Below are 15,093 nucleotides of genomic sequence, written 5' to 3'. Positions count from 1 at the left end.
GCTCGCTTGGGCTGCCGCTCTGGGACCAGCAGCCATTTCTGCCTGGGACTGGCTGCTCCCAGAGCCCGCTGCCTGCCACCACATGGCCCGCTACCACCATTTGGGATCTACAGCATTTCTGCTGCCTACTGCCGCAGGGATCTTGCAGCATTTTTGTTAAAAAAGAATAACACATATACTTTACTATATTTCTAATCCCCACACCCTTATCTGGCAAGAGGTATTTTTGTCAAGGCTGGTCCCTGACACTTGCCTGGTGCTATGTAGCATTTCATTAATTTCTATAAGGTAAGTTCTAAACAGCAAAGAACTGTAACTAGGAAGGTGGTTCCATTTACTACACAAACCTGAATATCTTGTTTAGATGCTCAGAACCCACATAAAAGTCAGTTTGGCCACATAGCAACTGTAATGGTCTGTCCTGTCCCTTTAAGAAACAAATCCTGCGCCCACTCCCTCCTTCTGTCTGAGCGCTCTCTCTCTCTCCTCTCTCTCTCTCCTCTTCTCTCTCCTCCCTCCCTCCCTCCCTCCCTCCCTCTCTCTCTCTCTCTCTCTCTCTCTCTCTCTCTCTCTCTCTCTTCCTTCCTCCCTTCCCCTTCCCTTCCATAACCTACTAAATAAACTCTACATCCACACTCTCTCTGCGTGGCATGCCTATTCGTTTCTCACCCAGGGCCGCAGCTCCTCTTGTGACTGGCTGCCCTGCCAATCCCCCAGGTCTCTCACCTGTAGCCTCCCACCCACCTGGGACCCACAGAGGCCTCAGGTGGTGGGACCAGCTGCCCCTTGTGGCCCGCTGCCACCCCTCAGGGAACTGTGCTGTTTTATCTAAACCATTACATTGGTGCTCCGTGACTCGGCCAGGCTCTCTCTGCATTCCCTCCTTGGGCAGGGTGAGGACACGAGGAACACTGGGCTTCCATTGATGAGTTTTCCCCTTCTATCAGTTTAACCGTTTCTCCGAACCTGAGGCCTTGACCACTGAACTCCTGGCAACTTTCTGGTGTTCCTACAAATGGGGGAAAAGCCCCCAACCATGGCCTTCACAACTACAGTTGAATCCTTCACTGACATCCATCTCTGGTTGCTTCTCCTAGCTAAAAACATGACAGGACCACCAGAGGTAGTCTCCCACGCTAGCACTGCACACATTGAGTGGTGTGTTCACTTTGAGACCAGGGGGCACTCAGATTTGTTTTGTTTTTGTCTTTTGGACCACACGTAAGTGGTCCCCACTGTGAGAGACCACCTGGGGCAGCCTCTAGCCTCTGACATCTGAATCACCATGGACCAGAGTCAGCCAGGCTACATTATCACCCTGCCTATTGAGAGAAGACATTTCCCTACAGGCCTTGAGGTGCCTGCTGTTTTTGAGGGTTTTCACGGTTTCGGCATGGGAAACAAACCCTTAGAAACTATCAGCCACCTGCCTCTGCCACTGTCCCGCTGGCTCCGTTTTCCTTTCACTAGGCAGCCCCTTTGCCACCTGTCTGAAAATGTTCTTTTCCTCTTGCTTCCATTCCTTCTATTCTATCCCTGTCACTGCTACTGCTGGTCCAGTAGAAACCAACAGGATTAGTCCGATCTACTAGGCAGCTGTTTTCAATTTCAGCCTTTGCTCCCCGCTGTGACTTGTGGCTCAGCAGCTTGGAGACAGGGTGGATCATGGTACTGAGCAATTTTTCTCTTTACTTCATATATAAAAGAATGTGTGAATGGTGTGGCCACACAGATGTAATTCTGTTTTAAATCACAAAGGCCTCTATGTCTTTGTTGTTATCAATTTAAAACTCCCGCAGCTCAAAAAATGTGGCTTCTCCGTACAACACATGACAACTGCCATTTTAACTGAGGTCAGGTGACCTCACCTTACCGCCATCTTAACTGAAGTCCAGGTTGGGTGACCAAGTCCCACCATCTTTACTGAGATATTCCATGCCTAGTTCCCTGATTTACTTATGTTTTTGTCTCTAAATTCCTCTTACTGATTCTGTTATGTTTTACACAGGGACATGATTTTGGTGGGGCCCACCAAAAGCATCCACTTTGCCCAACTCCTGTTTGTGTATGTGTATGTACATGTGACTTGAGTTAACTCTAATGTGTGTGTATGTGTGCATACATGTGACTTAAATATACTTATGTTTACTGTTAAATGTTATAACTGTCCATTATATCTCATTCCAGACTAAAAAAAAGCAGTAAGTCTCATGTCTTAAATTGGTATGTACTTTTAAGTCTCTTACAAAAATAAGGTATATTTAATCCAACCCTGCTTTAAAATATATTAAGCTGTTCTCTATCATTGTCAGTTTTACTGTTAAGCTTCTATTGCAAGCAGTTTTTTTCTTCTATGTCTTTTACAAGTATAAATCTTACCTGTTGAGAGGCAGTACAGTCAAGCTTGGACCCAGCTCTCCAGGCAGATTCTATACTGTAATTATAACTCATCTATACCCGGCAAACAGCCCTCAACGCTCAAAGATCTGGGGAATATGGTATTTAAATATTTAATTATTAAAAGACTTTTCAAAACAAAGAGACAGGTTGGCTCCTAGCAACAGCACTCTACCTCCTACCAAGAAGACAGAAGACAGATGGGCACAAAATAATGTCCATCTGCAATTTGCTTCAACTGCCAAGCACTGACCACTGGGAAAAACTGCCTTTTGTCTAAACTGAAGATCTCCACACAGTGGAGAGAATCGCTAGAAGTGACAGCCTTGCTGCTCAGGTCAAGGTAGGCTTGTCTTCCTACAGATTTCTTAGCCCACAGGATCTTCTGAAGCCTGGCAGGCCCTGCGCTAGACAGCAAAAGGCAAATATGACTCTCAGCGACCATGGAGGACCCTGAGGAGTAAAGCTACTGCTCTAGGTACCAACCAAGTAAGTTCTCTGTCGTTTTTTAATCAATAACTCAAGTAAAACTTTATCCTTCTCAAAGATCTCTGATGCAGTTTGACAGCTGAGAGGTCATTTAAAAGGACAGCCTCACCAAACAAATTTCAATAAGCTACAAGTTAACAAAATTCTCTCTCAGGTTGCCTTCCACAGTCTTAAAGATACTTTTCATTATGCAAAAATATCTGTCACAGTCATTCTGACATAAATATGTGACCGTTTATACAATATAGATGTCTAAAACTTATGTTTTTACAAACCCAAAGAATTCTTGTGAGTTCCAAGGAGTCAAATTGAAGGATCCACCTTAAACAGGTCAGATACACCCCTCTCAATTCCCTGGTCCTAATTTTTTTTTTTTCCTCATCTTAACTTTGTCCTCTGTTCTGCCAATACCTTAAACAGGTCCAAGAGACACTGGACAGTTCCATACCACAAACCCTGGACAGGAGTAAAGTGACCAGCTACCCCAGGATGTGACCAGCATCCAGCTTTCTCAGGTTCCCCCCAAGACGACGCCCACAAATAAGCAGAAAGCAGTCTTGATAACCCGCCATCCCAATTCCTTTAACCTATTGTGCCTAATCTCCTGCCTTTTTATTATAAAAAAGAGATGGGAATGTAATGGTCTGTCCTGCCCTTTAAGACACAAGCCCCGCCCACTCCCCCTTCCATCGGGGCTTTCACCTGAGTGGGCTCCTCTGTCCCACCACCTCTCCTCTCCCACCTCACTCTCTCTTCCCCCCTTCCCTTCCATAACCCACTAAATAAACTATACCACAGTCTCTGCAGTGTGTCTATCCATCTCTCACCCACGGAGGGCCACAGGTCTCAGGTCACGTGCAGAAGCTCCTCCTGGAACTGGCCTTTCCTCACCTTGTACCCACTGCCCCTTGTGGAACTGTGCCGCTTTACCTAATCACTTCCTTTAATCTGTTTGCCTAACTTCCTGCCTTTTTATTATAAAAAAGAGATGGAGGGGCTGGAGAGATGGCTCAGAGGTTAAGAGCACTAGCTGTTCTTCCAAAGGTCCTGAGTTCAATTCCCAGCAACCACATGGTGGCTCACTACCATCTATAATGAGATCTGGTGCCTTTTTTGGTGTATATATGTTAACAGAACATTGTATGCATAATAAATAAATAGATCTTAAAAATATATAAATAAAAGTAAAAAATAAAAAAGAGATGGAAATGTTATGATCTGCTGTTGGCTTGTCCTGTCCCTTTAAGAGACAAGTCCCGCCCTGCCCCCCCTTTCCCTGGGGCAAGAAGATCTTCAGCCTGAGTGGGCTCTCTCTTGGGAAGAGGTGACTGCTGCCTCTTCTCATCTCCCCCCCTTACCTCTCCCTCTCCTGTCTCTCTCTGTATGATGTCTATCAATCTCTCACCTACTGTGGCTCCTCATGGGACCAGCTGCCCCGCCAGTCCGTCACAATCTTTCACCCGCTGCCTCTCACACAGAGACCTCGGGTGGTGGGACCAGCTGCCCCTCATGGCCCGCTGCCACACCTCAAGGAACTGCACCGTTTTATCCAAACCATTACAGCAACTATAATTCAGTGCTGGGGGAGGGGGTTGGAAATGGAAGACAAACTCCAGGTTCCGTGTAGAGACCTCCATCTCATAGGAACAAGACAGAGAGAGCAACAGAGGCCTCCACATGGTGCACATGGGTATATCATCACCCCCACCTCTCCCAGCAGTACAAACTAGAGCTCAGAAGACTCAAGAGCCCACACTTAGAGAACTGAGGCAGTGTGGAGGGGGAAATGCATATACTAAGTCATGCATGCCTCACAACACACTAGGACGCTGGGTGCTACTGTTCTCGGCGAGGAAACAGGCACAAAGACTGGACGCAACTTGTCCTCATCACACAGGATTCAGACTCATGCAGGACCATTTCAAAGCTCCAAGAGGGTTTTTTTCCCCTGCAGCTACCAGACCAATGTCAGTGATCGTAGGACTAGGGCATTTTATGCTGCAATACAGGAGTATATCAAACTTCCCTTACAAAATTAGAAGCTCTTGCAACTCTAGGTCAAATGCCCACATGAAACTCCTGGCTGGACCTGAGGAGTCCATCAGTCCCCATCTCCATGTGGTTCACAAGTAGCCAGTCTAGGCTACCTCTGTCCCCAACCTCCCCAGCCCCCTCAGGCCACACCTTCCTGCGACTCCTGAGTGGCAGCCCCAGGTCCCTTAGTCTCCATCCTCTGCACCATCACAGTCAACGTCTTCCTTCACATCCCTGCCTGTCTAGCGGCCTTTGAGTTTGCTCCTCCTGCTATTACTGTCAAAATTACCTCACCCCATTATGCCTCAAGTTCTATAGATATCTGTGGATAATAGAATGATAAAATAAAAATTTTTTAAACTTTTCCCAAGAATTAAGTTCCAAAATCTCTGCTAATAGCTGTTGGGAAGTCAAAAAACCAAGAGAAAAGGGGCTGCTAGAACAGACCGATGGCTGCAGACAGAAGGGAATGAACAAGGAAGAACGGAGGCAAAGCTACACTGGAAGCCCATGCAGAATCCACCTTGGGAAACTCTTACCTGCTCGTAGTTTATGAACATGGCCGTCTCAAAACTGCTGGCTGCCCATTTTAGGAGGTTGGCTGACTGCTCTGGAGTCATGTAAACCAGCACACATTCAGTTATCAGGAGTGTTGGCAATCTTAAGGAAAAAAAAAGAAGAGGTAAGTATGTTTTCATCAAGTCAAGGCATCGATTTACACAAACGTGGTAGCACTGGCAGTTCATATTCAAGAAATCCAGACGCAGCAAGCACTGTATGATCAATGTCTAGTACAGGTGTCAAAAGACATAACTCCTGAGAAGAGCACAAGGAGCAGAGGTGTGTCCCTCTATGAAAACCAGTTCAGTACGTAGGGTGGGATGCAGAAAAAGAGCCGGACCTGCTGCTGCCGTGCACCTACTGTCCTGGGGCAATGGTACCCTCAGATTCTCCTATCACAGGAGTTTATTCTTTTTCCCGTGAACTGAAGCCCTTGCTCTGGCCATCACAGCAATGAGCAGCAGCAAACACAAGACAGTGTGGCCATCACCTGCAGTGGAGCCTGACCGTTTCCTACAACAGAATCCTGATAGAAATAAATGGGTTCCAGGCAGCCAAGTGATGGGAGGAGAATGAGGAAGCATCGTGGCTGATGGCTGCCAGCTGGCCCATCCATTGGTTGCTCAGGCCCCTGGAGCTATCTGCATGCCTGGCCCCAAGAAAGAGGCACCCAGTTCAGTCCAGCATCCACTGTCAACTCACAGCATCCTTAGCAACATGTGAGTTGTCTCAAACCCCTGAGCTGAGATATGCAGCAATTACAATATTCACTTAACAGACTCTAATTCCTCTTAAGTGAAGGTCTCCCATAAAAAAGCTGAAAAATAGCCGGGCGATGGTGGCGCACGCCTTTAATCCCAGCACTCGGGAGGCAGAGGCAGGCGGATCTCTGTGAGTTCGAGACCAGCCTGGTCTACAGAGCTAGTTCCAGGACAGGCTCCAAAGCCACAGAGAAACCCTGTCTCGAAAAAAAAAAAAAAAAAAAAAAAAAAAAAAAAAAGCTGAAAAATAAAGGCTTAGAATACCTAAGCCTTTTATTTATTTATTTGCTTGCTTGTTTTTATTAAGTGGCTCAGTGCTTTCCTAGCATGTATCAGGCCCTATGTTTCATCCCCAACACCAAATAAAATTAAAAAGCTAATAACAATGTTGTTTTGAATGGTTATGTTCTACAAGATTCCATTAATAGCATGCACTGATCTACCAGACACAAAGTAGCTGCAAAAACCTTTTTATGATTTCACATACATATGCCTTGCATACTGGCTACTCTCACCTCCTCTGTCACCAATCCTCTCCTCTCCCCCACTTCCAACAAATCTCTCTCATGTTCATGATTATTCTTTGTTTTATGATCCACCAAGATTCCTGAGGGCCATCGCTGTGAGAATGCGTTTGGAGCCATCTGTTGCAGCCTGATGGGCTCAGCAGCAGAGGGACAATTAGAAACAACAATCACTCCTTTTCCAAAATCTATCAATAGCCAGTAGTCCGGGGTAAAGGTTAGGGCTGTGAGCCCCTCCTCCTCCCTTGACTGGCTGCTGACAGGAGTGGTCCTGTGTGGATTGGTGCAGGAAACCAGTTGATGTGAATTAATGACTGTAATGGTTGTCAAGTCCAGTATGGCATCTCCTAGTGCTTAGCCTATCTTGTGGCTCTTACACACTTCCCAACCCCCCCCCCTTCCTCAACACACCCTAAGCTATAGCAGTGATATGAGTTACTTGTTTAGGGCGGGTCCACGTCCACCATTCTGCCCAATACTCTGTTGTGGTTCTAGAACATCTCCACTGGTCCTTTCTTAATTCATTTGCAGTCCTTCTGACTCCTCTGCTAGGTCCCTATCCCTTCCCTTCACTGTAAGTCATATGAGTCTCAGGACTGGCTATTTCTCCAAAATAAACTGACCTGTTTTGTCTTTAATTTTAGATTGTGGAACAAATAAACTACATGAAATCAAATGATAAAAAATAAGAAACTGATAAAGAACATAGTATATCTTTTAAACATATTACTACAAAACTACAATAATCTCTACATACCAAAGTTAAAAGTTATTCATAACTTCTCCCCTAATCACCATAAGCAACAACTAAAATTATAGAAACGTAATAGCATCTCAGATTTTCTGTTTGTTTTTTGAGACAGGTTCTCACTTTGAAGACCAGGCTGGTGATGAACTTATGATCCTCCAGCCTAAGGCTAGTATTATAGGTATACACTACACCATTACACCTAACCATTTCTCTCATTTTCCTTTTCCCCCCTTTCTTTTTTCAGTACGAGGACCAAACCTAGGGCCACGTGTACGCTGGGCAAGTCCCCAATCCTATATCCCCAATCACATTTCTCAGATTTTTTTTTCTTTTGTAAGACTTTAAGACAATCCTGAAGCCATTTCTGACAATTCTGAATCCTCTCAGCCTCCGTGCCATAGTGCTTCCCCTCCTCCCCTGGGAACCAAGGACCTAACAGCTACACTCGCACGTACTCAGTTCCTGAACAATTACCCATATACGTGTTTTGATTCAGTCCCCTGGGAAACGGGGTCAAAATGACCTCTTACCTCATCTGATCTGGCAACAGCTCTCCAGTCAATTATTGGTAATAGCCCTTTCAAATAAGCCAATCAGAATAGTCAAAGAACAACCCCCCTTGCTTCTGTGGCCCCTTTAAAAGTAGACTATACCAGCTATTCGAGGTCCCTCAGCTTCCCAAATGCTGGGGGACCCTGTCATGACAGAATTAATAAAATCCTCATGCTTTTGCATCGGCTGTGGTGTGTGAGATGGTCTCTGAGGGCAACTCCTTCTCGGTGTTTGGACGCTAGAGTCCAACACTTTCCTTTTTCTCTTTTTTTTCTTTCTTTTTCTTTTGGTTCATTGAGACAGGGTTTCTCTGTAGCTTTGGAGTCTGTCCTGGAACTAGCTCTTGTAGACCAGGCTGGCCTTGAACTCACAAAGATCTGCCTGTCTCTGCCTCTGCTGGAATTAAAGGCACATTCTTTTTTTTTTTTTAATGATTTAACTTTATGTTCATTGGTGTGAAGGTGTCAGATCTCATGGAACTGCATTTTCAGACAGTTGTGAGCTGCCATGTGGGTGCTGGTAATTGAACCCAGGTCCTCTGGAAGAGCAGTCAGTGCTCTTAACCGCTGAGCCATCTCTCCAGCCCTGCTGGAATTAAAGGTGTGCACCACCCACACCCTGGCTCAGATTTTTAAAAACCAGCTATCATTCCTATAAACTTGTAACATGCATTGCTGGGTTCTGATATTATTCCAGTACTCAAAGAGAAAACTTCAGAAATACAGCAGTGAAATAAGCTGCTCACAATCACACCCTAGTACACATGCTATCAGAAGTCCAATCTGTATAACTGGACACGGCACCTATGCTCATAACTGACATCAGTTATGAGAAAGGAAATGGTGTCCACAGCAAAGTCTAGCACTGACCTGATGGTGCCAACCAGCCACTCTGTTTCCAAGAATTCCATTTTGGCTTTTTAAACAGTAAAATTATCTATACCTCCACTTGGCTAAGATGCACACCCAGTGCTCACTGGAACACTGGCCAGTCTCCATACACGTGCGTGTGTATGTGGGTGGGCAGGGAGAAGAGGGCATCGGGTGTCTTCCTCTATCACTCTGACCTTACTGCTTCTCACAGAACCAGAAGCTCTTCATTTTGGCTAGGTTGGCCGGCCATTGAACTACCAGGATCTACCTGTCTCCTCGCCACCACACTGAGGTTATGGGCACACACAGGTCCAAATATGTGCACGGCAAGCCTCATACCACTGTGCCATCTTTCCAGCTCCACCAGATATCTCAAACCCAATGCAGCTGAATGACAGTACAGAAGGGCAAACCCTGAATCAAAGAGACAGAAGTAAGTCTATGCTGCAAACATGGTGACTATCAGAAAGTAAACCGCTGAAAGGAAGACTGTCTCTCCAAATTAACACCATGATCTAATTCTACAGTAACCTTAAGTCATATGGTACGGGATTACAGCTCAGGCTAGCATCCCCTGGGGTCTCCAGCAGTGCATAAACTAGGCATGGTGGTACATGCCTGCAATCTCAGCACTGGGAGTCTTGGGGGGGGGGGTAGGGAAAGGATGATCAGAAGTTTGTGGTCATCCTTGGCTGCATATCAAGTTCAAAGCCAGCATGGAGTACATGAAAACCTTGTCAAAAAACAGGACAAACAAAACAAAACAAAATCTCATATTATATTATTAGAAATGTTACAAAAGGAAGAAAAACCATATTACCATATTCCATCTAATAAATCAATGACTGAAGAGATATAGTTGCTCAAGCTTTAGAAAAGAGTCCTTAGCCGGGCGGTGGTGGCGCACGCCTTTAATCCCAGCACTCAGGAGGCAGAGGCAGGCGAATCTCTGGGAGTTCGAGGCCAGCCTGGTCTACAAGAGCTAGTTCCAGGACAGGCACCAAAGCTACAGAGAAACCCTGTCTCAAAAAAAAAAAAAAAAAAAAGAGTCCTTAATCACATTTGTTTATGAGTATGTATATGGAGGTCAGAGGACAACCTGTGGGAGTCGGTTCTCTCTTTCCATCATGTAAGTCATAAAGATCAACTCAGCCTGCCAGACTTGGTGGCAAAAGTTTTATCACTATTATATAAGCTATGACTAGAAGGAAATTTCATCAAAAAGACAGTGTTGTCAACTCGGCAGCATCTAGAATCACCATGGAGACAGGCCTCTGATAATGCCTGTGGGATATCTTGATTGAGCTAAGACTCCTGATGATGAGGGAGCCACGGTTACCTAGGAGCATCTAAGCCAATCAATCTACGCTGAGTTACTTACTGACATCCTCTCAAAGCACAAACCTAAGGAAACCAGTGTCCCTGAATATCAGTATGTGCACTGGGCCAACAGAAGAATATGCTACATGCTATAGTCTGAGAACTGTGAGTGGGAAATCCCAGGGACAAGAGACATGAACTCGGCGTTCACTGACTCACTTCTCTCTCATCCTCTAACACATACCTGAAAGCCATAAAGAGAAGAGGTTTACTTTGGCACACAGTTTTAGAGTTTTCCATCCAAGACCAGTTGGCCCTGTTGCTTTGGGCCCAAGGCCAGGCTCGATATAGCCAGAAACAAATGGCAAAATAGGGTACACTTCATAACCAGGAGCAGAGGGACGGACTGTGGCTCCAACATCCTTCAGGAGCGTGCTCCCAAAGTAACTCCTACCCAGTTCCCCTTCCTAGAGGTTCCATCCCTCCTAACAGCACCACGGCCTGGGAACCAACAGTACTCTCTGAATTCTCAGTGAGCCAGAGACTCCATGGCAGCACTAGGCCATAAAAGCCATCTCTCGCATGGAACAGGTGGGTCTACAAGTTCTACAGAGAATAACCCTGCTGCTGAGTGTGGGTTGAACAGGTCAAGAAGATCATCAGTGTGCAAAGACCCCGTTCCCACACTGACGGTGGCAAACATGTTAGAAAACCCATGAAGACTCAATGCTCCCCCTTCTCCCAGAGCTTGCCCATATTTCACATCCTCCCACCTTCCTCAGAAGAACAGAGGTCTTCCCCTGCCCCAGGGACAGCTAAGCTTAGCCAGGCTCTATCCCCAATACACTTGTCCTGGCACTTATTTCTCCAGCTGCTCATTTCTTTAACTTTCTGCAGTGGATGCTTTGTTTTGCTTTGTTTTTCTAAGCAGCATTCCCTTGACCATCTCTTCCCTTTAAATGTACTTCTGTGTGTACTAACTTCAAATATTCACCCCAATGTCATCTTCATCTGTGCAGACACCTCCCACTATGTGTTGAACTGCAGTCTCACTTTGACCAGCATCCTGGTTCTAAATCCACACTTGATTCCCTCATCTCCACAGAGGAGAGCTCTCAGAAGCTTGGTGTGGACGGAGGAACCTTCTTGTTGCTTATGAGCCACTTCTGCAATGTAAGCGTACTTATGAAAAGACAGTCAGTAGTCTGGAGGTGTGAGCTTTACATATCTGGTCACACAATGAGGGCATTATTTTGCAACTTCATCATTTTAAATTTATCATTAGATTCTGAGTTGTCTCCATGTTGATTTGAGTCATGCACTTCATGTTTTATTCATCCGTTATCCTTCTAGTGGGCATTTCCAGTTTTCCTCTATTCTGCTTGTTGTAATTAACACCTACCTTAAGCATGAAGCACCTTGTTTGGAAAATATACCCAAAATGGAAATTTTGAATCGCACATTTCAACTCTGCTAGCTACTTCCCACTATTCCTCATCATGACTTGTAGCCAGTTCATTCCCACATGGTAAGTCACTACAGCCTACTCCCCACCACTCTCATCCTGATCAACACTATATTCAGTCAGATTTACACATTCTTCCCCCCTTGATGGGAGAAAAACCAGAGTTTCATCTGATGGTTTCTGTGGTTTGATAGCCCTGGTCATCTGGAGGCTACTATGGTTTGATAGCCCGGGTTATCTGGAGGCTACTATGGTTTGATAGCACGGGTCATCTGGAGGCTACTATGGTTTGATAGCCCGGGTCATCTGGTGGTTACTGTGGTTTGATAGCCCGGGTCATCTGGTGGTTACTGTGGTTTGATAGCCCTAGTCATCTGGAGGCTACTGTGGTTTGATAGCCCTGGTTATCTGGTGGCTACTGTGATTTGATAGCCCTGGTTATCTGGTGATTACTGTGGTTTGATAGCTGTGATCATCTGGAGGCTACTGTGGTTTGATAGTCCTGAATCTGGTGGCTACTTTGGTTTGATAGCCCTGCTCATCTGGAGGCTACTGTGGTTTGCATGATATGCATATATCATATATCCTGAAATTCTGTCACTTTGGTCATTTATGGAGCACTTTTCATGAGCACTAGTGTTGTGGAATATTTAACTGTGTAAAGGTGTGCTACATTTGTTTCTACTGTGGAACATTACTTTAACTGAGTAAAGGTGTGCTACATTTGTTTCTACTGCATTTGTTTGATTATGAAAAGATGTACTGTTGTTTCACCTTGCCTGCCTAAGGCATCTGATTGGTCTAAAAAAAGGCTGACCGCCCAATAGCTAGTCAGAAAAAGGATAGGCAGGGCTGGGGGGGCAGAGAGAATAAATAGGAGGGAAAAGTCTAGGCCAAAAAGAGAGGGAACAAAAGAGAGGAGAACAAGGGAGAAAGAGAGAGACACACCTGTAGCCAGGCAGGCAGCCAGACACAGAAGAGCAGGAAAAGTAGGAATACAGGAAGAAAAAGTAAAAAGCCCCAAGGCAAAAGGTAGATAAAGAGAAACAGGTTAATTAAAGTTAAAAGAACTAGCCAGAAACAAGTCTAAGCTAGGCCAAGCATTCATAACTAGTAAGTCTTGATGTCATGATTTGGGAGCTGGTTGGTGGCCCAAAAGAGAAAAGCCTGGTACATGTTAGTCTCCATGAATTATGAAACTAGCTCTCTCTTTACATGTTGTTATAAGCTCTCTCACACTTAGTTTATTATATTAAGGCCAGCACTTTAAAAAGGAATCATAGGTGAAAAGCAGACAAGGAAAAGAATGCTTAGAAATCTCAGAAAACACCAGGCAGTCAGTAGTGGCACACGCCGTTAAATCCAACATTCTGGAGGCAGAGGCAGACAGATCTCTGAGTTTGAGGCCAGCCTGGTCTACAGTGAGTTCCAGGACGGCCAGGGTCACACAAGAATCCCTGTCTCGAAAAACAAAAACAAATGAGAAAACAAAAATCTCAAAAAGCTACACTAGGTAGAAATGATATAATAAAGACCAGTAGCAAGTAACAAGCTACACCATGACTAACTGCATCTCATAGCTCACATAAAATCACAAACACATAAGGGGTTAAAAAAAAATCTCACTGTGTATTCATGTTACATTTCTTTAGCTTCTCTTCCAGCTCAGAAAGGTCTCGGAGATCTGCTCCAATGATGGCATATCTCTTTGAATCCAGCATGTGCCCATCTGTAAATACAAAAAATAAAAATAAAATCTCATTTCAACACAAGTCAATGACATCATTCTTTTAATGAACACAGCCTTTTCCTTTTTTTTTTTAAAGGTTACTTTATTTTAAATTTTTTTACGTGTATGGATGTTTTGCCTGCATGTATGGCTGTATATAATGTGCAAGCCTTGTGTCTTCGCAAGCCAGAAAAGGGGACCAGATAGCCTGGAACTGGAGTTACAGATGGTTTTGTGGATGCTGGGAACCAAGCCTATGTCCTCTGGAAGGACAGCAAGTGCTCTTAATGCTGAGCCATCCCTTAAACCTAGATACAGCTTTTTCAAAATTAGAGTAACTTTAATCCAGGTATGGTGGCACACACCTTTAATCCTAATACCTGGGAGGCAGAAACAGATAGATCTCTGTGAATTAAAGGTAAATCTAATCAACATAGCAAGTCAGCCAGAGTTACACAGAGAAACCCTAGCCCACCCAAAAAAGAACAAAAGAATAATAGTTGTTATTATTAATTAAAATAATAAAGTAATTATTATTTTTGTTACTACTATTATTACTGAAACAGCAATCTTTAGGTTCAGTGAAAGACCCTGTGGATAAGGATAGAAGAGGACACCTCTTCTGGTCGCATGGGCACATGCAGCCTCAAACGCACATCCACACTTTAGGGGCCCATATTTCTACATTGTATGGCAGCCAGAATTTGAGAGCACGATTTTTATCTGCCACACAAAAAGTGGTTACCTAGCCTTTTGAGACAAACTGACACCATCCAAAGCAAGTGGTCAGGATATGCTAATTGTCACTTCTACTCCTTCTTTGTAATTTGGGAGGTCACCTGGGGAAGAGGTATTAATTTAGTCTACGTGACAGAGTTAAGCATACAGAGCAGGAAGATAGACAGGAAGACATGACAAAATGGACATGGATAAGGTGGACATAACCACAGTCATTCTTCCCGCTACCTAGGAAACAGAATGCTAATGAACTTCCCTCTCAGTTTACATTTTGGTATAAAAGCTGTTTGAAAGATAAACGCAGATGATTTTCAGGATGCAAATTCGGAAATCATAAAGGATCCCTGAAAACTCCCTCCCGATTGAAACCAAAAAAAAAAAAAAAAAAAAAAAAACAACTCCCTCCCGATAAAGTCATGTGAGTTGTATCTTTATTCCCATACCTCCACTCTGGTTCAAAAAATAATTTATGTCGGTGCTGGACCCCAATACCACACACACATAAATAAATCACATCATAGGAGAGAAAAAATTAATCCAAACCACATCTTCTAAAGTTGTAAGTATAACATTGTAGCCTTTTTCCTTTATGCTTAAACTCACATAGCAAAACACCTCTCTTTCACATATATGTAATAAAATGGAACCACTCAATACATGTTTCTTTCTTTGTAGCTGTTTTTTTCCCTTTGGAGTCTAATTTCAGCTATTCCTGGTGGTAACTGACATTCTTGTATATCAATAAAGAACAGCATAAAACAGTTTTAACATTATCTATATCAAAAAGACATTCAAATTTTTGTGAACCCGAATCTAATGACCAGAGCTCAGAGAAAAATAACAAGTACAAAACTTATAATTACCAAAGACTAATTTTTTTTTTGTTTTTGTTTTTTTTTT

General features: G+C 44.2%; 1 protein-coding gene across 2 annotated transcripts in view; it reads right to left on the bottom strand.

The window, feature by feature from the left end:
- The window catches only part of Lcmt1 (leucine carboxyl methyltransferase 1), a 73,013-nt gene that overhangs the window by 14,428 nt on the left and 43,492 nt on the right, over positions 1-15,093 (bottom strand). For both annotated transcript variants that reach the window (XM_005351182.2, XM_026781664.1), the window contains exons 6-7: positions 13,353-13,455; positions 5,460-5,580 (exon numbers count right to left, since the gene is read on the bottom strand). In XM_005351182.2, the coding sequence (XP_005351239.1) occupies positions 5,460-5,580; positions 13,353-13,455 (224 nt within the window). The remainder of the gene's footprint in view (positions 1-5,459; positions 5,581-13,352; positions 13,456-15,093) is intronic.

This window comes from Microtus ochrogaster, chromosome 8, assembly GCF_000317375.1.
Source record: "Microtus ochrogaster isolate Prairie Vole_2 chromosome 8, MicOch1.0, whole genome shotgun sequence".
NCBI classification, from domain to species: domain Eukaryota; kingdom Metazoa; phylum Chordata; class Mammalia; order Rodentia; family Cricetidae; genus Microtus; species Microtus ochrogaster.
The sequence above is the reverse complement of the archived record's forward strand: the minus strand, read 5'-3'. Positions and strand labels throughout refer to the sequence as shown.